This window comes from Peromyscus maniculatus, chromosome 5 (assembly GCF_049852395.1).
Source record: "Peromyscus maniculatus bairdii isolate BWxNUB_F1_BW_parent chromosome 5, HU_Pman_BW_mat_3.1, whole genome shotgun sequence".
Classification (NCBI taxonomy): Eukaryota; Metazoa; Chordata; class Mammalia; order Rodentia; family Cricetidae; genus Peromyscus; species Peromyscus maniculatus.
Genome location: NC_134856.1, coordinates 144466365 through 144488896, shown reverse-complemented (window position 1 = coordinate 144488896; position 22532 = coordinate 144466365). Strand labels below are relative to the sequence as shown.

Below are 22532 nucleotides of genomic sequence, written 5' to 3'. Positions count from 1 at the left end.
CCATAATCACACTCCACTCCCTTGGCCACACCCACACCCCGCCTCCCGTAGCTCCGCCCCAACCCCCGTAGCCACGCCTCCTAAGGATCACTCCAGCCCTGCGTGGCTCCGCCTCCTGAAAAACCAGCCCCTCTCCACCCTTGTGACCCCGCCTCCGCCGGTGTGGCCCAGCTTCCGACCTCAGCTCGACCTCGGCCCTCTTGGCCGCGCCTCCCGCGGCCCCTGGTGGACCTGAGCGGTCTCCCGCCTCCGCTATGGCCGCGCCGGTGACGCGGCAGGTCAGCGGCTGCGCAGGTCGGGTCCTGAGCCCGAGCGGCTCGGACACAGAGCGCGGGCAGCCACTGGCAGATGCCGTAGCGGAGCTGCCGGTGCTGGACGCGTCCGGGAGACGGGTGACGTTCGGCGCGCTGTTCCGGGAGCGGCGGGCCGTGGTGGTGTTCGTGAGGGTGAGCACCGGTGGGGCGGGACGGGAAGGGCCTCCCGGAGGCTGCCCAGCGCCTGGGTCAGTGTGAGTGCAGCACTTCGCCCGGAATCAAGCGCCTGAACCTTGTGAAACCTGGCTGCTGCCTTGCTGACGTGCTCTTATACGTTGTTGCCTTTCAGCATTTCTTGTGTTACGTCTGTAAAGAATACGTCGAGGATCTGGCCAAAATCCCCAAGAGCTTCCTCCAAGTAAGTTTCTTGAGTGAGCGGCAGTGGCGAGTGCGATGGGGTGAGCTGTGAGTGGGTGTCCCCTCCTCCATGCCCTCCTGAGAACGTACTATCATAATTTTTGTTACCTGTAAGCTGCCTGTGTCAAACCCAAATGTTGCGTAAGAATGCAGGCACACGCCTTTAGTCCCAGCACTTGGGAGGCAGAGCCGGGCGAATCTCCGTGAATTCGAGGCCAGCCTGGGCTACAGAGTGAGTTTCAGGACAGTCTCCAAAGCTACAAAAACAAAAACACAGTAACAACAAAAAAAGAAAAAACAAAAAATGCAAAATCAAAACAAAACACAGGCTTCAACTGCCTGATATTTTTGACCCTTTAATTTTATAACCCAAATAGTTATTCATTATAGGAAAATGTTGACATATCTTAAAAGTACAGATTTGTATTTGCCCATAAGTTGCAAGTTCCTTGACCCTGTTTTTCCTCAGTCCCCAGATATGGATGGAAGATGTGAGTGGAAGACATCCAGATATGGATGTGATGTGGATGTGGGAAGATGTGAAAATGTAGATGTGAAGATGTGAGTGGAAGACATCCAGATGTGGATGGAAGATCTGAGTGGAAGACACTGGGCATTTGTAAAACAGATTTATTTTCACCACACATTTATTAATTAGGATGTATGAGAACAAAATTACCTGTTCTGCCTGTCCTTCTATTCCTTTTGTTTACAATATTCTGAAGCATCTTTACAATGTAAAGGCATTACATCAACCTAACATTTTTAATATTATTGACATTGTTGATTTACTTAACATACAAATGGGTCTTGTTGTGATATTTTCATACATGAATACTTTGTTCTTATTTGCTGCCACCCCTTCTTGCTTCTCTCTTCCTCCAGAGCCACACTGATCTTTTCCTTTGCTTTCTTGAAACATGTCTTTATATTCCTTTACCCTCTCATTCCCTCCTACCCCTAGACCTATCCTCTTAGCCTCCTCTTTACTTTCATACCCTACATAAATACATGCATATAAATCTAAACGTATATTCTGCATGTGAGAGAAAACACCACATTTGTCTTATGTGGCTTCTTTGAATTGGCATGATGATGTCCATTTCCACCCATTTCCTGCAGTTATCATGACCTCATTCTTTATGGCTGATTGCATTTCCATTCTGTGTGTGTGTGTGGTGTTTTCATTGGTGATGGTTTTTTGGGTTGTTGGGTTTTGTTTGTTTGGTTTGGTTTTTCGAGACAGGGTTTCTCTGTCTGTTTTGGTGCCTGTCCTGGATCTCACTCTGTAGACCAGGTTGACCTCGAACTCACAGATCTGCCTGCCTCTGCCTCCCAAGTGCTGGGATTCAAGGTGGATTCAAGCTACCACACCAGGCTATCAAAATACAAAGAAATTTTAAAGTAGATGTATTTTTGGTGATTTTGAAATAGACAGTCACTATGTCATTGTGCTGGACAGTAAATTTCTAAAATGATCCCTCTTCCTCATGTCTAGCTGAAATTGTACCCTTTGAACAATTTTCTGTATGCTCCACGCTCTTTCTCCCAGCCTGTGATAACCAGTGTTTTTTTCTCTACTTCCATGAGTTAGACTGTTTGAATCCATAGGTATCATAAGTAGAATGGTCTAGTACTTGTCTTTCTGTTCCTGGCTTGTTTCACTTAGCATAATGTCCTTGGTGTTTTCACAAATGACAAAAAAAAAAAAAAAAAAAAAAAAAAAAAAAAAAAAAAACCAACTCCTTTTCCATGGTTGGATACTACTTCATAGGGATACCACACTTATCTTTATGCATTTCCTTGTCTTAGGTGCTGTTGATAGTGCTGCAGTGAACATGGAAGTGTGGGGTCTCTTTGCATGCGCATTTTCTTTCCTTTTGATGTATAACAACAGTGGCATTTCTGGATCATGTAGTAGCTCTGTCTTTAATTTTTTGAAGAGCCTGTGTACTGTTTTCATAACAGCTGTACTAATTTATTCTCATCAACACCATGCAAGGGTTGTCTTCATTCCATGCCCTCATTTTTACCTCTTTACTCTCTCCTGGGGTGAAGAGATATTCCATTTCTCTAATGATTAGTGATGATCAATATTTTTTATGTTGAGAGTGTACAAATTTGTATGCATGTGTGTACAAGTTCATGTGCATGGAGGCCAGAGGTCAACCACAGGTGTTGTTCCTCAGGTGCCATTCACCTTGTTTTTTATTTATTTGTTTACTTATTTATTTATTTGTTGGGTTTTTTTTTTTTTTTTTTTTTTTGAGACAGGGTTTTTCTGTGTAGCTTTGCGCCTTTCCTGGAATCACCTTGTTTTTTATATAGCATCTCTCATTGGCCTGGAGCTTGCTGATTTGAATGGGCTGACTGTTTTGGAAGCCCCAGATCCACCTGTCTCCACCTCCCCATTGCTGGGATTACAACACATGCAGCTGCACTGGCTTTTTTTGCATGAATCCTGAGGATAGAACTCAAATCCCCATGCAAGCACTGAGCCATCTCCCCAGCCCAAGAATTTTTCATATAGCTACTGGCTGTTTGTATGTCTTCTGTCCTTTGAGAACTGACTATTTAAGTCTTAGCCCCCTCATTACTGGAGATCAAATCCAGACCCTGTGCATACTAGACAAGTCCTGATCCCTAGCCCATTTTTGTCCATTTTTGAAACCGGGTTGTATTCTTGCTATGTTTGAATTCAGAGCATAGATTTAAATCTCTTGACAAGTGCATAATTCGCATGGGTTTTCTTAGTCCAGTTAGTAGGTTGTGTCTTTTCTCTGTTGTTTCCTTTGCTGTATAGAATAGCACAACCTTCTTTGTATGTTTCTTTTCATTGCTATGCTTTATTGATTTATATGTACATGTGTGGAGGTCAGGCAGCTTGCAGGAGTCAGTTCTCTCCTACCATGTAGGTCCCTGAGATGGAACTCAGGTCATCAGGCATGGTAGCATCTTTACTGTCTGAGCCAAATCATTGCCCAAACAGTGATATACTGAGTTTCTCCTTGTGTTTTCTTCTAGTAGTTTTATGTTTATTGTTTAAGTCTTGAAATTCTTACATAGAGAAAACAAATCATCTGAATTACTCACATATTGTACCATATATTTCTTTCTACTCATGCAATTTTGTTGTTTTCTGTTCTTCTAGAAGCCTATAGGTGGCATTAGAACAAAACAAAAGAATTGCTTTAGGGAAAGTTCTTAAGACATACTTTCTGATAATATGTACTTGTCCCTCTTTCTCCCAAAGGAAGCAGATGTAACCCTCATAGTGATTGGACAGTCATCATACCATCATATTGAGGTAACTATCTAGCAAACTGAGGCACCAGCATGTTAAATATGTTTCAGATACAAAAATTGAATTTGTTGAGCCCATTGGCGTAGTATCTGTTGGAGGAAAGCTGGATTGCCATTACTTTTCTTTCCATTGTTCTTACAGAAATTCCAATTATTCTTTTTTTAGCCTTTCTGCAAACTAACTGGATATTCTCATGAAATCTATGTTGATCCTGAGAGAGAAATTTATAAAAGATTGGGAATGAAAAGAGGTGAAGAAATTTCCTCCTCAGGTAAGACGTTTCACATACAATTGTCTCAAGCACTTGTGTGTTCTCACACTAGGGCATATGTGACTAGCGAAGCTATGTTTGATACTTTTCCTGTTGCTGTGACAAAAAAGGCATCAGAGGGGCTGGTGAGATAGCTCAGTGGTTAAGGACACTTGCTGCGTTTGCAGAGGACCTAGGTTCAGGTCCCAGCACCAACATATTGGCTCACAACAACCTGTAACTCCAGTTCTGAGGAATCTGACATCCTCTCCTGGCATCCAAGGGCTCCTGCACGTGCATACACACACACAGACACACACACCTACATACACACACACCTACATACATACGCACACACCTACATACACACACACACACACCTACATATTATTTTTTAAATAATAAAATAAATCTTTTAAAAAATTCTTAGCAAAGGGAATCTAAGGTATCAACACTGTTCAGAAGCCCAAAGGCCAGGGCTGGAGGGATGGCTCAGAGGTTAAGAGCACTGGCTGTCCTTCCAGAGGTCCTGAGTTCAAACCCAGCAACCATATGGTGGCTCTCAACCACCTGTAATGAGATCTGGTGCCCTTTTCTGGCCCGCAGGGACATATGTAGGCAGAGCACTGTGTACATAATAAACAAATAAATCTTGGAGAAGAAGGAGGAGGAGGAGGAGGAGAAGAAGAAGAAGAAGAAGAAACCCAAAGGCTCTTCTGAGATTCAGACCCTTAACTGTGAGCTCCCTGTAAAATTTTTTTAAATTTTACATATTTTATTAATTTTAGAATATACAATTGTACAGAGTAAACACTCCCAGAAAGAAAGGAAAGCTAATAGACAGCCTAGGATCACCTACCCAGGGGTGGCATACCACCCACAGTGCGATGGACCCTCCCACATCAATCATTTATTAAGAAAATTCCCCACAGACTTGCCTACAGGCCATTTTATGGAGGCATTTTCTCAGTTGAGATTCCCTCTTCCCAGATATGTCTGAGTTTGTATCAAGGTGACAAAAACTAACAGGACAGCAAGGAAAGACCAGAACCAAATCCTGCAATTCCGTGTCTCAGATCTGGAAGTCTTGGTGGACTCCTCTGTATTCCAACAAGCTTAGGCAGCCCCACCCATCCGGTTCTACTGTCTGCACACCTGTTGCCTTTCTGTTGAGCTGACTCCACCCCATGCCTGAGGCTTGCTTTTTATCTATCTATCTATCTATCTATCTATTGATATTAATTAAATGTGTTCATTTATTTGCCTAAGGCTTTCCTTCTTTTTGGTTTTTTGAGACAGGGTTTCTCTGTGTAGCTTTGGTGCCTGTCCTGGATCTCACTCTGTAGACCAGGCTGGCCTCGAACTCACAGAGATCCACATGACTCTGCCTCCTGAGTGCTGGGATTAAAGGCATGCACTACCACTTGAGGCCTTCTTTAGCAGATGTCCCACAGTCCTGGCATCTTTAGTATCCTGGGATTCCCATTGCAACCAAGTTTCACCTTCACAACTCTATGCAATGGCCTCTCAAGCTACTTGCAGGGAATGTGACACTGCCACACATTGCCTGGCCCCAGTGGCTCTGTGGGACATTGGTACAAGCTATCACAGTCTCATAACTTCTGCATTTCTTGTGTCCACAAAACCACATAGGCAATGCTGTGTAGCTCTACCAGCTCAAATTGCAGAGTGGCCCCCTTCTACAACAGTGATGATGACCTGAATCTTAGTTGTTAACCTGGGCAGACACCTGAGCAGTTGTTTTTGGACAGAGAACCCCTCAGTAGTACTGTCAGTTCAGGCTCTTCTTTCAGATGGATTTACATTTTCACAAGTCTGAGGCTCTAGTTTTGGGATCCTACCCTCAAAGCAGCATTCCTCTATCTGTGAAGAGCCAGAGGTTCTATTTAGTGACCCCAATATCCTTAACAGTCATAGCTTTCTTCTTGCACTGGCCTTGTTTGTGTCTTTGAACTTACTCACATCCCCTTCTTGCTGTATCATATCTCTGCCCTCCCCCTCTCACTACAGAGCTGACTACGAGTAGTGAACAGTAGCCATGCCACTGCCTGGACATTACACTGTCATGAGATGACCTCTGCCAAACAACCTAGTCCATTACTTTTAAGATTGGGTCTCCTCTGTAGTCCCAGTCTGACCTTGAACTTGTGGTCCTGCTGTGTGCCTCCTGAGTGCAGGGATGATGGATTCATCATCAAGCCCAGCTGAATCAACCTGTTTGTCTTTTTGTAGGCTAGACTTGGTTTCTGAAATACTAGATATGAGAAGTCAGATTCCAGTCAGTCATTCTCAACAATTACTGTGTTCTTATTGTGACACCCATGTGTTGGATACTGCTTGAGGAAAGATGATAAAGGACAGCCTCTGCCTTCCAGGGATTTCAGTGCAGCTTAGAGGCCTGTGATGGAGGAGATGTGTGGTGATACATTTGTTCCCCAATATATTGTGTACCCTAATAAAACTTATGGATCAGAGAACAGAACAGCCACTAGATTAGACATAGAGGCCAGACAGTGATGGCACAGGTCTTTAATCCTATCACTCGGGAGGCAGACATTCGTCTGGATCTCTGAGTTCAAGGCCACACTGGGAACAGATCCAAGCATGGGTGGTACACACCTTTAATCCCAGCACTAACCATAAAGGTCTGGAGGTCTGTACAGACAGACAGGAAATGACAGAGCTGGGCAGGAAGAGGAAGTGATGTAGCTGGGTGGAGAGAGCAAATGAGACAGCAGAACAGAAAGGCATACAGGAAGTAGGTCTCTTTGGCTGATGATCTCCAAGTGGTGAGAACATAGCTGACTTTTTCTCTGATCCTTAGATAAACTTTATTGGGCTACACAGATAAAATGTCACCACAGAGATGCAGGAGGGACAAATGCCTGTTTTGAGAATGTGAAAGAGAAGGGTCTGGAGGCAGTTGACTTTGGAGGTGAAGTCCCAGCTCACCATGACAGCTGCTGGTGGAGTGAGGATGGGAAGGGGTGCTCTAGACAAAGGCAGATGTCCAAAGCTTCAGGAAGTTACACTCATTTGAAGACATGCAGGTACTTGTCTCTGGCCAAACTAGTATGCACTCATACTAGCCCTGGATAGGCTGGGCTGGTTCACACTGAATTCAGGTTGACTCAGAGTTTGGATTTATCTTTGGGTAATCCTCTGGTGTTTTGTGGCAGCTAAGTGAAGGAGTCACAAAATGTTTGGAGGAGGAACAAGACCTGGCTAAGCCAAAGCCAGTGATGGTGACAAAGATGTACTCAGCCAAGGAGGCTTTACTAGAGATGGGGCTAGGAGCTGCTTGTGAAGCAGATGTGCCATGATATTATTATTACTATTACTATTATTATTATTATTATTTTTTTTTTTTGGTTTTTCAAGACAGGGTTTCTCTGTGTAGCTTTGCGCCTTTCCTGGAACTCACTTGGTAGCCCAGGCTGGCTTCGAACTCACAGAGATCCGCCTGGCTCTGCCTCCCGAGTGCTGGGATTAAAGGCGTGCACCACCACCGCCCAGCTTACTATTATTATCATTATTAATGAATAAGAGTGTTTTGCCTGCAAGTATGTCACATGGGTGCCTAGTGCCCACAGAAGCCAGAAGAGGGTATCAGATCCCCTAGGTGTTTATGAAAAACCATGTGGGTGTTGGGAATCTAGCCCTGGATCCTCCGGAATAGCAACCAGTGCTCTTATCATGAGTGGTCTCCCTAGCACCTATCCCCTGATTGACATGTTCTTTTGCTGGTGGTTTTATTTTAGTATGCTTCTTATTTTGAGACAGTCTCACAATGTAGCCCTGGCTGGCCCAGAACTTTCTGTGTACACCAGGCTGGCCGCAAACTCACAGATATCCTCTTGCCTCTGCTTCCCCTAGTGCTGGGAGTAAAAGTGTGTGACACCATGTTCCATCTTACTGCTGATGTAAGACTGCAACCTAAACTCAACTAAAACTGATGAGCCAGCACTCAGTTTTCACCTACTGGTGTAGGATCACAGGCCTCAGGGTTGGGCTCACGGTTTTCATGTGCGTTAACAGTCTTACCACATGTAAAATGTGTTTGTAAACCAGGCATGGTGGTGCACACCTTTAATTCCAGCTCTTGAGAGGCAGAGGCAGGGGAATCTCTGTGAGTTTAAGGCCAACCTGGTATTCAAAACTAGTTCCAGGACAACCAAGGCTACACAGAGAAATCCTGTCTTGTAAAACAAAACAAGCCAGATGATGGTGGCACATACCTTAAATTCCAGCACTTGAAAGGCAGAGACAGGTGGATCTCTGAGTTTGAGGTCCCAGCCTGGTCTACAGAGTTCCAGGATAGCTGAGGCTACACAGAGAAACCTGTAAGGCGAATTGCTAAAAGGTTTTATTAATTAAAAACAAAACAAAACAAACAAACAAACAAAAACCCCAGAGCCAAATATTGGGGTAAAAACTGAGATCACAGGAATAGGACAAGCCACAGCCAGCCTCACATCACCAACTCCTCAGCCTCCAGAGAGAGCCACATCCTGTATACCCAGGCCTATATCCTTTCTGTCCCTGCCATCTCACTCCCTCTCTCTGCCCAGCTACATCACTTCCTCTTTATGCCCAGCTCTGTCACTTTCTGTCTGTCTGTACAAACTTCCAGACCTTTATGGTTAACTAAGGCGTGTGTTACCATGTCTGGGGCTGTTCCCAGTGTGACCTTGAACTCACATAGATCCAGATGAATCTCTGCCTCCCGAATGTTAGGATTAAAGGCATATGCTACCGTTGCCTGGCTTCCATGTTTAATATAGTGGTTGGGTTTTTCTTCGGATCTCCAAGTAAGCTTTATTTATTAGAGCACAGATAAAATATCACCACAGAAACCTCTATCAAAAAAACAAAACAACAACAACAAAAGATACAAAACAAAACAAAAGGTCTTTGAGTTTCACTTATGTGACACTACATTTCTTGTCTCAAGACAGGAAATGTAAAGAAAATAAGTTAATTCCAAACCAAATGTATTTTATAATTATGAGAGAATAACTGCAACTTGTTTTCCACTCCCTCTATTTAAATATATTTCATATAGCATACAGTATGTATCATTTTATATAGCTTTGTCTGTGATACTGTTATATAATATGCATTATGTCAAAACAGATTTATATTAAGACTTTTACAATCTACAGTATATAAATATGAGCTATGCCAAATAAATACATATGCCTATGCATAATTATATAGTATAATGTATATATCTTTGGGTTTATAGTTAAGATATCGTATTCTCAAATAGAAAATATTAGATTTGGGGTCATCAAAATGTCTCAGTGGGTAAAGAAACTTACAGCAAAGCTTACACTCCGAATTTGATTTCTAAAACCCACATAGTAGAAAGAAAGATGGTTCCCACAAGTTTTCCTCCATTTTCCATACTCACTTCATTGCACATATATGTATGCACACTCACACATATGCTCTCTCTATATACATACACACTAAATAAATAAATAAATAAATGTTGCTAGAGAGCTTCTCTCCAGGTCCCACCAAGCCCCACAGTCCCACAACCCACGTATACAATAATCACTCAGACGCTTATATTACTTATAAACTGTATAGCCATGGCAGGCTTCTTGCTAACTGTTCTTATATCTTAAATTAACCCATTTCTATAAATCTATACCTTGCCATGTGGCTCGTGGCTTACCGGCATCTTTACATGCTGCTTGTTCTGGCGGTGGCTGGCAGTGTCTCCCCCTCCTTCTTCCTGTTCCCCCAATTCTCTCTCCTTGTCCCGCCTATACTTCCTGCCTGGTCTCTGGCCAATCAGTGTTTTATTTATATAGAGTGATATCCACAGCAAATAAATATATACTTTTGTGTTTGTTACTGTTGATAGAGCTTCTCTGTATAGTTTTGGCTGTCCTGGAACTCATTCTGTAGACTAGGCTGACCTCGAACTCACAGATCCACCTGCCTCTGCCTACCAAGTGCTGGGATTAAAGGAGTTCACCACCACCACCTGGCAAATACACACATTTTTAATGAAAAATATTGGATTCTATAAAGTAATTTTTTTTTTTGAGAGAGACAGGGTTTATCTGTGTAGCCCTGGCTATCCTCGAACTTACTCTGTAGACCAGGTTGGCCTTAAACTCACAGAAATACACCTGCCCCTGCCTTCTGAGTGCTGGGATTAAAGGTGTGTGTGTAGACTGCCTGGCAAGATTTTATAAAGTAATTTTTAAAGATGTCTGAGTATTTTGCCTATATGTACCATGTGCAGCATTGTAACATGAATCTTAAAAGTACTTATTAATAAAATCAAACCTGAGGCCAGTTATTGGGGTGAATGCTGGAAGATCAGAGAAGCAGAACAAGCTACAGCTACCTCACCTCACTAGTTCCTCAGCTGATCCTGTTTCCTCAGACTGAAAGCCTCTCAGTCCTCATCCAGAATGAATCTCAGCTGAACTGTGCTGCTCAAAGCCTAAAAGCTTAACCAGCTAAAAGCTTCTAGTTTCTGGTCTTAATGCCTTATATATCTTTCTGCTTTCTGCCACCGCTCCCTGGGATTAAAGGCTCACTTTCTGGGATTAAAGGCTGAGTCACCGTGCTTGGCTGTATCCTTGAACACACAGAGATCCAGGTAGATCTCTGCCTCTGGAATGCTAGGATTAAAGGCGTGTGCTACCACTGCCTATCCTCTATGTTTAATATTGTGGCTGTTCTGTCTGACCCAAAATAAGTTTATTAGCGTGCACAATATTTTGGGGAACACAATACCACCACACAACATTTATGGAGACTGGAAGAGGAAATTGGATCCCTTGGAGCTGGAGTTTCAGACTATTGTGAATTACTTGGGGTGCGGGGAACTGAGCCATCTCTTCACTTCATAAAATGCTTTGAAAGGTTCTTCCTTGTAAGGAAAGCATAACTCTGAGAGTCATTCTTAGGATATTAAAAAACTAAACCAATTAGGGTGGGGAAATGGCTCAGTGGTTAAGATATTGGCTGCTCTTCCAAAGGACAGAGGTTCATTCCTTCATCCACTTGGTGTCTCACAACCATCTGTAATTCTGGTTCTGGGGCCCTGATGCCCTCTTCTGGCCTCTGTGGGCACTGCATGTGCATGGTGCACAGATGTACATGCAGGCAAAATGACCATACAAGTAAAGTAAAATTAAAAAAATTAAACCACTAAGATTATATTTTATGCTAAATGTCATGGCTTCATTTCTGTTGCTGTGATAAAACATCCTGCCAAATGCGATTTAAGGGAGAAAGGGCTTACTTGGCTCACAGTTCTAGATTGTGGGCTATCACTACAGGAAGGCAGTCAAGGCAGCAGGAACTTGCAGCAGCCAGTCACATAACATCCACAGTCAAGAGCAGAAAGCTTTGAGTTAATGCATGCATGCTAATGCTCATCCTCCTTTCTCTATTCATACATAATCCATGATCCCCTAATCAGAGAATGGTACTACCCACAGTGGGTACACTAATCATGATAATTTCCCACAAACAGGTCTACAGGTCAATTTAATCTAGACAATTCTTCACTGAGATTCCCTTCCCAGATGATTCTAGATCATATCAAATTGACAATTAAAATTAACCATCATAGACTACTTGAATTCTGTGAGTCACTCAAGAAAATTCATTATATTCCAAAAGGGCTTATGGGAATCCCACTTTATAGCCAGTTACAGTCTTCTGGTATGCAGACATATGTAACACCCATGATACATAAAATAAATACAATTTTAAAAAATTAAACAACCCAGGCTTGCAGTTAGCATCTGTATTAAGTATTAAGATCATCTTGAAACTTAGCCTTTCACCTGTCTGATCTGATATTATCTTCAGGTAGATTTTGTCACCACTGAGTTACTGCTTGTTTGGCATGTAGATAAAGGTGCCTACATGTAGCTGGAGTCAAACTGATCTGGGTCAGAAGAAAGCTGTAGGGGAAAGTAAGTTTGAGTCTGGGTGTTTTTTCTGTACAGTCATCAAAATTTAAAGCTTAAAGTCAGACATAAACAAGGCAAGGATAAGAGAAAAATAGTTATAAGATGAGCAGAGACTGAGTTTCTCAGCTCAATGGGAGCAGGAATATTAGTCACAGAGCAGACCCATCAGTCACTGTGAAAACAGAAGTAGATGACAGGCATCAAGCAGCACTTCTGAGACCCAGCCCCTGCCTTCCTGGGCTCTGTCATTTCCAATCCAAGTTTTCCAAGAACTTGGAGGTTTTGGGAGCGTGGCCCAGAAGCAACACTTCACCCACTAACTAGAACATTACCACAGCTAATGTGAGGGAAACTGGAAAGGGTAACCTAGTCCTGGGCCCAGGAAGAAGAAACAGTGTTGACCATCATTTAACAACCTGTGCAAAGTGTGTCCTGGGGAAGAGCATGATTGTCTGTTAGCAAGGACCAAGCAAGTACACATGGGAATTAAGATAGAGGTAGTACAAATCTGAGACGTTCCTCATGATGTTCTCTGTAGCAGATGGTCCAGGCCCATCATCACTTCTTCCTTTAAGACAATGTCCTCAGCAGAGACATCACCCCCTCCCAGCATGTTTGTCCTTTGCTGGAGATATTTTCGGTTGTCCAGCTCAGTGACTAGTGTTACTAGCATTTAGCAGGTGCAGAAAACAAGGATGTTAGCCAGGCGGTGGTGGCACACACCTTTAATCGCAGCACTTGGGAGGCAGAGGCAGGCAGATCTCTGAGTCCAAAGCCAGCCTGGTCTACAGAGTGAGTTCTAGGACATCTAGGACTATACAAAGAAACCCCCGTCTTGGAAAAAAAGAAAAAATAAAACAAGGATGTTGCCAAATGTTTTACACTGTCCTAAAAAGGACTCCCTGAACAAGTGTCAGTGGCAGGTTAAGCCATTGTTTCAAGGAAGAAAAAAGATAAATGAAAAGTCCAGGGCTATGCTTTCCTTTGAAGAATAAGGAAAGGATGATGGGGCCCAATACAGAATCATTCTGGGGCTGGAGAGATGATGGCCCAGCCATTAAGAGCTCACACTGCTCTTGCAAAGGACCCAAGTTCAGTTGCCAGTCCTCACCCTGGGTACTCACAACCACCTATAACTTGACCTCCAGGGGATACAACGCCCTCTTCTAGCCTCCAATGGGCACAGCATGCACATAGGCAATCACACATGAATACAGACACATACATAATTTAAAGTAAGTATTTATTTTTAAAGAATGTTTTATTTAAGAACTGACATCTTGGGGATTTAGCTCAGTGGTAGAGCGCTTAAGGCCCTGGGTTCAGTCCTCAGCTCCGGGGGGGGGGGGGGGGAACAAAAAAAAAAACCTGACATCTTTTTTTTCTTTTCATTTATTTTACATACCAACCACAGTTTCCCCTCCCTCCTCACCTCCCTACTACCCCTCCACCACTCCTCCATCTCCATTCAGAAAGGGGCAGGGCTCCCATGAGAGGCACATCAAGTCGAGGCAGGACCGAGCTCTTTCCCCTGCATCAAGGTTGGGCAAGGCAACCCAGCACGGGGAATGGGTTCCCCAAAGCTAGCTCAAGTGCCAGGGATCTTGAGATCCTGATCCAAGAACAGGTCCTGATTCCACTGCTAAGAGCCCCATAAACAGACCAAGCTACACAACTGTCACACACATGCAAAGGGCCTAGGTTGGTCCCATGAAGGCTCCCTAGCTGTTGGTCCAGAGTCGGTAAGCTCCCATGAGTTCAGGTCAGCTGACTCTGTGGGTTCCCCTGTCATGACCTTGACCTACCCCCCCACCCCCACCTCCCCACCCCCCAGCTTGTACAATCCTTCCTCTCTCTTCAACAAAACTCCCTGTAAATGGATGTTTCCTGTCCTGACCGCCCAATCCCAAATAAACACACAGAGGTTTATATGAGTTATAAGTGCTCAGCCAATAGCTCAGACTTACTACTAACTAGCTCTTACATTTTAAGTTAACCCATATTCCTTATTTATGCTCTGCCACATGGTGGTAGCTTTATTAGCACAACACATTCATCTCCTGCTCCCTCTGCATCTGGCTGGCGACTCTTGACACCACCCTTCTCCTTCCCAGCATTCTGTTTGGCTTTCCCAACTAACTTCCTGCCTAGTTACCAGCCCACCAGCTTTTAATTAACCAATGAAAGTAATACATATTTATAGTGTAAAAAAGGATTATTCCACAGCAACTCCAGGAGCTCAGCCAAATGCTTGGCTATGGATCTCTGCATCTACTTCCATCAGTTACTGGATGAAGACTCTCCAAGACAATTAGGATAGTCACCAACCTGATTACAGAAGAAGGCCAGTTCAGGCACCCTCTCCACTATTTCTAGGACTGACATCATATCTTATTGGAATATAAAATGATACCTAAAGACAGTTTTCAATATTTCAGGACAGAGCCCCCACATAAAGTCCAGCCTGCTCTCGGGAAGCCTTCAGAGCCTGTGGCGAGCAGTCACTGGCCCACTTTTTGACTTCCAAGGAGACCCAGCTCAGCAAGGCGGAACCCTCATTTTAGGTCCAGGTGAGCATCAAGGATGGGTTGTGTCTCAGTGCCCTCCACAGTCTCAGAGCCACCCACTTTTCTTATGTGACAGACACTGAAAATGCCTGGCCTAATGCGGTGGCGTGCTTTGGTAAGGAGCATCTTTCATTTTCAGAGGTGTCTGTGTTTGATGAGGGTCCTCATCACTACAGAGTGAGGGCAGGGATTTGAGACACATAATTAAAAATAAAATAAACCTTAAAGGAGTTCAGTGCTCACTTTGGCAGCACATATTCTAAAATTGGAACAAAGAAGATTAGCATGGCCCCTGCACAAAGGATGACATGCAAATTTGCAAAGTATTCCATATTTTTCCTTGGGCACTCAAAGAAATCTGGAAATTTACCATGAAGGAAATGGGGGATCCAGATGTGCACAGTGATACCAGGCTCAACAAAGCCGTCTGGCCCAAAGGAATAGGAATGCTCCAGAGTGGGTCTCTCTACATTTGACCAGAAAATGTAATGAGAATGAGGATTCACCAAACAAGCTCTACACTTTGATAATCTGTGTCCTTATTAACACATTAAAAAAAATTACTGGCAGGAAAACAAACAGACAAAAAAGCAGAGTGGTGGTGGTACACACCTAATCCCAGCACTTGGGAGGCAGAGGCAGGTGGATCTCTGATTTCAAGGCCACCCTGGTCTACAGAATGAGTTCCAAGACAGCCAGGGCTAAAAAAGAAAGAAAGAAAGAAAAACCCATACAGACAGTTAATATGGATGAGAATATGAATAAAGTTATGGAACTAAGTTCGATAGGGGCCCAGCCAGATAGCTCCCCAGGTAAAGACACTTGTTGCTCAAGTTTGGAGAGCTCAATTTTTTTTTTTTTAAATAAAAGAATCTTTATTTTTACTAACTAAACTGGGAGCCCCACACAGTGTTGGAAAGCAAGCCAGTACTGGGGTTAGCCCATTCCGAAGTGGGACCTGCCGTACGCCACAGCCTTCAACAACTGCGGTGACTGTGTCTGGGCCAGAGATGCCTCTGGCTGCACCCTAGTCAGTGTGGAAAGCTAGCTTTCTCCACATTCAGGTTCTGCAATAACAGACCAAAAAGTCACTGTGGCATAGGCAGGTGGTTCTTCATTCTTCTGCCTCTTTAAAATTGGACCTGCTAGTAAATTATTAAATTAACACTTATATAAATCCCAGACTCTTGAAAGGACTGCTTTTGACTGAGTGTTTGGTTTTTTACAGCAGGCACTATTTTACCCATCTCTCACAAATTTAGATCAATTTTTTTAAAGCCTTTTGGAGCTGGAGTTGTAACTCGGTGGCAGGTGCATTGCTTCCTGGGCTCAGTAGTAATAAATAAATAAGTAAATAAATGAGCCCATTTTGAGTTCTATAAATTTACTCAGAATGCTACTGAACCACTTGGAAGCTTGTTTCTGGTGCTGGGGATTGAGCCCACTAGGGCAGGGCTGTACTCTCAGCTTGGAGCTCCCCACTTTCCATCACTTCCCTTCTTTGCTGCTTTTTTTTTTTTCTTTTTTTGAGATAGGGTCTTCTTAGGTATCTCTAGCTGTTCTGGAACTCACTATGTAGACCAGGCTGGCCCCAAACTCACGGAGATTCATCTGCCTCTGCCTTTTCAAAATTTTGTTTTAAGACAAGTTCTTGATGTGCAGCCCTAGTTGACGTAGAGCTGACTCTGCAAAGCAAACTGGCCTCAGACTCCCAGAGATCTGCTGTCCTTGCCTCCTGAGTGCTGGGATTAATCAATCATTTTGCATTTCTTTGTTTAGTATGTGCATGTGTTTGTGTGAGCATGCATGCATAGGGAGCAGGACACATGTGTCTTGGTACATATGAAAGTCAGAGGACAACTTAAGTCTGTTCTCTCGCTCCGTGATGTGGGGTCCTGGGGATCAAACACAGGTAACAACCTGTGTAAAGTGCCTTTACCCCCTGAGCCGTCTCACTAGCCCATATTCTTTCTCCGTGGTGTTGGGTATTTCACCCAGGGCCTTGTGTACTGTGTTGATGCTCCTGTCACTGAGCTGTACCCCAGTCTTCCAGACCCATATTTTTGAATAACTAATTTGCATTCAAGACCTGGAAGAGGTTGTTGGTTTTTACCTGGTTCCTCAGCTCATGTCACTGAGTCACTTGGCCATTGTCTTAGGGTTTGTATTGCTGTAGAGATATCATGTCCACGGCAACTCTTATTTAGGAAAACATTTAATTGGGGCTGGCTTACATTTCAAGTCTAGTCCATTATCAACATGACAGGAAGCATGGTGGCCTGCAGGCAGACATGGTGCTGGAGACCAGGTAGCTGAGAGTTCTACAGCTGGTGTGGCAGGCAGCAAGAAAAGAGAGCCACTGGGCCTAGGTTGAGCTTCTGAAACCTCAAAGCCACCCTTGTTGACATATTTCCTCCAGTAAGTCCACACCTACTCCAACAAGGCCACAGTTCCTAATCCTTTCAAATAATGTCACTCCCTATAAGAGAGATCCTGTCTTAAAACAAACAAAAATTCTGTTTTTTAGTTCAAGGTGGAACAAACAGGACGTATATGATAAATTATAACTTGAGTGGATAGAATTGTGGATGTCTGGGTGTACTGTAGCTAGTTGGCTTTCTGCCTTCTCTTCTAACATCTTAGCTTAATTATAAAACATCCTATGAAATCAGTGCTTTTCTTTCCTTCTATTTTTTTTATTTTGGCAGTGCTAGGGATGACCTAGATCCTCATGAATACTGCACCGCCCCCCCACCAGCCCCAGAAGCGAATTTTTGAAGCAAATAATTTATTAGTTCATGTGCTTAGGAAATAGAAGTAATTTCCCAGCTGATACCTATGTTAGTTCCAGATTCTGCTTGTCTGGTTGGTTGTTTTATTTAATTATACTTGATGAAACTGAATAGAAGGGTATAATTTAGGATGCTGTCCCCTCGGAGCTCATAACGTGTTAAGTAACACTCTTATTCAACCATTGCCTTGTCGTGGTTAATTGCCATAATGCAGAATTATGGTGGCATTACATAGGGAATATGATGGACTCCAGGTAATTAATTTTTCCCTTTGGACTAATTAGGAGCTGAAAGGCTTCCTTGATCCTGGTAAGCAGTAAATCTAAAGACTAGTGCGTCATTTGCCCTCAGCATTTTTGTCCTTGTTCTCTTCTAGGTAACAGCATCCACTTTGTGCACCGAGACAGGAATAGGTTGGATCACAAACCCATAAACTCTGTTTTACAGCTTGTGGGAGTTCAGCCTGTGAACTTCATGAGCAGACCTACAGTTATCCATGTGTGACTTCACGTAGGATCTTCCACTTGTGAATGGGCCCTTGAAACATGAACCAAAATGCCAGGCATCATGGCTTCACGAGGTCATGAAAACACAAAGCTCATGTGCCTATAGAACTCTATGCTGAGAGCCATCAGTTGTCAAACATGGGATAGGCATTTTAAATTTTATAGCCTCTATAATTATCCATTCAATAAAATATTTTTGGCAACTAAATAATTAGAAGGAGGACTGGAAAATTTTTTCAGTGGTTAAGAGCACTTGCTTCTCTTGCAGAAGACCCAGGTTTGGTTCCCAAAACCCACAGGATGGCTCACAGTTATCTGTAACTTCAGTTCCAAGGAATCCAACACCCTCTTCTGGCCTTGGGGACCAGGTGCACATGTAGTAAACAGGCATAAATGTAGGGAAACACTCATACACATAAAATAAGAATAAATAAATCACCGGGCAGTGGTGGCACATGCCTTTGATCCTAGCACTTGGAAGGCAGAGGTAAGCGGATCTCTGTGAGTTTGAGGCCAGCCTGTTCTACAGAGTAAGTTCCAGGATGGCTAGGGCTGTTACAGAGAAACCCTGTCTCAAAAAAACATTAAAAAAAAAAAAGGAAAAAATAAATCTTATAAAACTACATACATATATGCATGTGTGTCTGAAGGGAAGGTAAGAATGGGCCAGGTATGATGGTACAGGCTTGTAATCCTAACACTGAGAAGTGGGAACAGGAGTGCATCCTGAGCTGTATGGGGAAGAGCCTTAGAAAAATAGTCAGTTAATGGAAGGGGGAAGGCAACTCACCAGTTTTACTTAGTAGGTGAAAAAAAAAAAAAAAAACAAGAACAGATTATCAAATTCTGTAAACAGTGTAACCACATATACGTGTGGTTTTTTTATGTTCTTGGAGAAAAGATAGTAAGCACAGCACAACACTGCCAGTAGGGGTGTGTGTGTCTGTGTGGTGTGGTTATAGGTGTTTCTGCTGGCTTTCCAAGTTCTGTATTTCCTATGTTTTCTTATAAGCTCGGCTGATTTGGGGGTGGGGCAGGCATGAAAGGACAAATGCCTGCCTGCCTGCATCAAACTCCAACACCATGCAGGTGACAGTGGTCGCCTCCCATGTGAGGAGTCATTGGTCAATGAAAATAAGACCTCAGAGATAGCAGAGGGCCTGGTCAGCACACACTCACATCTATTGCACTAGGATTGTTTTGGTGGAATTAAGTGAGTTGAGGGAAATACTTGATTTGGCCTAGGGGCTGCGCTTGGGGATCAAAACCAAAGTTTTCATGCATGTGAACACATATTCTTCTATCACTGAGCTGTATCCCAGTGCTGACCATATTTTAAATATTTAAATATCTATAACAAGGCACCTAGAATGTGTGCAGCTCTAGATTTTATCCCTAGCAGTGTACACACACACACACACACACACACACACACACACACACACACACACACACACAAATACCACTCAACTAAGAAATTGTCCCAGAAATTTTTATGCATACTATCACAAAATCAAAATGTTGGTAATCCATAGCAACTGTAATACTACTATGACCTTATACTTTCATATAAAGCATATTAAGTCACAAAACTATTTTAATGTATTTTCACATGAGTATATATGAACAGTCATGTTAAATCAATAAAAATGAGAATTTTCAGAATTCAAAATTAAATTTTTTTTGCTGTTTTTTGTTTGGGATATTTTGTGTGTTGTGGAGTTCTTTGGGGGTGAAGGAAAACAGTGCCTCACCATGTAGTAGGCTGACTTAGAACTCTCTAGCCCATGGAGAGATGGCTCAGATGTAAAGATCCTATGTTCCTTTTATAGAGGTCTGGGTTTGTTTTTCTGCACCCATATCAGGCTCCTCACAAATGCCTATCTGGCCTCATCAGCACATGCATACACATGGTGAACATGTACTCTGATACATACACATATACACATCAAATGTAAGGAATAAATCTTAAAACATCAGCCCTCTTTAGGCTGGTTTTAAATTCTCAATCCTCCTGTCACAACCTCTAAGTGCTGGGATTACAGGTATGTGCTGTCACACCCAGCCTGTTCTAATATGAACATAAAGAGTAATAACCAGATCCCTTTTTGCCAGTTTTAACAAAAATTTATATATTTGCAAATATAAAATGTTATTTACATGGCTTTAGGGAGGTAAAATTCCAGATGGTTGCCACCCAAACAAATACATGTACTACCAAGGCAATAGCTGGGTGTGGTGGTGTCTTAATCACTATTTTGATGTGAAGCAACCTCATGACCAAGGCAACTCTTTGTTGTTGTTGTTGTTGTTGTTGTTGTTGAGACAGCCTTGGCTGTCCTGAAACTTGCTTTGTAGACCAGGCTGACCTTAAACTCACAGAGATCCCTCTACCTCTATTTCCCAAGTACTGGGATTAAAGATGTGAGCCATCACTGCCCAAGGCAACTCTTAAAAAAAAAAGCATTTAAGTGCTTGAATTGGCAGCATATATACTAAAATTTGATGGAGAAGATTAGCATGGCCCTTTCACAAGGATAACACACAAATTTGTAAAGCATTCCATATTTTTGGTAGAATTCTGCACTTTAAAAAAGGCATTTAATTGGGGGCTTGCTTACAGTTTCAGAGGCTCAGAAGATCATGGCAGGGAGCATGGTGGCACATAGGTGTTGTGAGAACTTTACATCTGTATCTTCAGGCACAGAGAGACAGAGAGACTGGGCTTATGTGCTTTTGAAACCTCAGAGCCCACCCCCAGTTATACACTTCTTCCAATAAGGCCACGCCTCCTAACCCTTTTAATCCTTTCAGTCCCATTACCTGGTGACTAAGCATTCAAATATATGAGCCTATAGGGGACTATTGTTATTCAAACCACCACAAGTAGCATGTACCTATAGTCCCACTTACTTGGGAGACAGATCACTCACTGGAGCCCAGGACCAGCCTAGTTTGTGTGGTGTGTGTGTGTGTGTGTGTGTGTGTGTGTGTGTTATAAAATTATCTGCTGGCCGGGTGATGGTGGCACACGCCTTTAATCCCAGCGCTCGCTCGGGAGGCAGAGCCAGGTGGGTCTCTGTGAGTTCAAGGCCAGCCTGGGCTACCAAGTGAGTTCCAGGAAAGGCGCAAAGCTACACAGAGAAACCCTGTCTAAAAAAATAAAAAAAAAAATTATCTGCAATGCACACTGAACTATATAAACATACTCCCAGGTCCAAGTCATGATTATACTAGGACTGAAATCCCTTTCTGTGAAAACCGTAGAAATTGTAGATAAAACAGTAATATTGGGGTGGGGGAGTGTAGCTTAGTACTTGCCTGGCGTGTTCAAGGCACTGGGTTCATACACAGCACCACTGAAAAGCGAAACAAAAGCGCATTTTGTGGTGCTGTGTTCACCAGGTGTTACCTATACACTCTGCACGCTGTATGGAATTACTGTTATAACCATCATCCATAAAACACATTTCACAGGGAAGACAATGTGTGAAGCCGTGGATCACCCAGGAAGCAGGAATTCATTCTCAGCTTAGGAGAAAACTGTTCTTCGGCCAGTTCAAACACCAGGCAGTAGAGTTCAACTACAACCCTTGCATGAAACCCTCTGAAGACACACACGTGGGGCATGAGACCCATGGGCTGCACCCTCTCAGAACAGTCAGCTCTCTCCATGGGCCTAGACCCCAGGAAGGAATTCACTGGGAGCCTTCTGCAGTGAACTGCTGTGGAAACAACCTTGATGAGATGACTACAAATTTTGAAAATCATGGCTGAAAGCAAGGAACAGTCAAGTAAACTGCAGTTCTAGCTACTCAGAAAACTGAAGCAAGGTCTATTAAGCCCACAAGCCCTGGAAACAGCAGCATCCAGCTAATAGGAAAACAAAACAAACCAGGTTGGCCTGTAGCTCAACGACAACAGTATTTGTTTAGCATGTGTAAGACCCTAGGTTCTATCTACAGCACTAGGGAAAAAAAATCATGCTCAGATTTTTCTTTTAGGGCATGGGTATGTATGTAGTTCCATGATAGAATGCTGGCCTAACATGTCCATCCCTAGAGGCAAAGTGAATCTTGTTTGTTTTGTTTTGAAATGGTTGAGGACATTGTGTTTACCATGTACACCCGTGAAAAACAAACCAAAAGTGTGCATATCTGAGAGGCTGTCTTAGTTTCTTTATTATTGCTGTGAAGAGACTTCATGACCAAGAACTTATAGAGGAAAGTATTTAATGGGGCTCACAGGTTCAGAGGGTTAGAATCTGTGACTGCCATGGCAGGGCTGCACAGCGGCAGCCGGCAGGCATGTTCTGTAGCTGTAGCTGAGAGGTCACTTGTTAAGACAGTGAGGCAGAGCCGGGCGGTGGTGGCTCACTCCTTTAATCCCAGCTCTCGGGAGGCAGAGGCAGGCAGATCTCTGTGAGTTCGAGGCCAGCCTGGGCTACAGAGTGAGTTCCAGGACAG

The 22532-nt window shown here is 43.3% G+C and overlaps 1 protein-coding gene, 1 non-coding gene and 1 pseudogene across 4 annotated transcripts; all 3 read left to right on the top strand.

Moving 5' to 3' along the window:
• Positions 1-138: 138 nt before the first annotated feature.
• Positions 139-22321, top strand: Prxl2c (peroxiredoxin like 2C). Of its 3 annotated transcripts, none has more exons than XM_042278638.2 (6): positions 142-446; positions 604-672; positions 3925-3978; positions 4141-4246; positions 14640-14771; positions 21544-22321. In XM_042278638.2, the coding sequence occupies exons 1-6, from the start codon at positions 255-257 to the stop codon at positions 21600-21602; spliced, it is 612 nt and encodes a 203-aa protein (XP_042134572.1). In that variant the 5' UTR covers positions 142-254; the 3' UTR covers positions 21603-22321. The 3 variants fall into 3 exon arrangements, with proteins under 3 accessions (XP_015855778.1, XP_042134572.1, XP_006981796.1); XM_006981734.4 differs by lacking the exon at positions 21544-22321 and adding an exon at positions 17937-19526 and having other exon boundaries at positions 149-446; XM_016000292.3 differs by lacking the exons at positions 14640-14771; positions 21544-22321 and adding an exon at positions 17937-19526 and having other exon boundaries at positions 139-446.
• On the top strand, positions 15004-15106 carry LOC121829958 (U6 spliceosomal RNA). The gene has a single exon (XR_006072997.1). It is a non-coding gene; the product is annotated as a U6 spliceosomal RNA (small nuclear RNA).
• On the top strand, positions 20538-20638 carry LOC121829871 (U6 spliceosomal RNA; annotated as a pseudogene).
• Positions 22322-22532: the final 211 nt, after the last annotated feature.

Coding starts and splice junctions, on each gene's coding strand:
- Prxl2c (XM_006981734.4), top strand. CDS start 255: ATGGCCGCGCCGGTGACGCGGCAGGTCAGCGGCTGCGCAGGTCGGGTC. Junction 3,979..4,140: donor CATCATACCATCATATTGAG/GTAACTATCTAG, acceptor TTCTTTTTTTAG/CCTTTCTGCAAACTAACTGG. Junction 4,247..14,639: donor TGAAGAAATTTCCTCCTCAG/GTAAGACGTTTC, acceptor TCAATATTTCAG/GACAGAGCCCCCACATAAAG.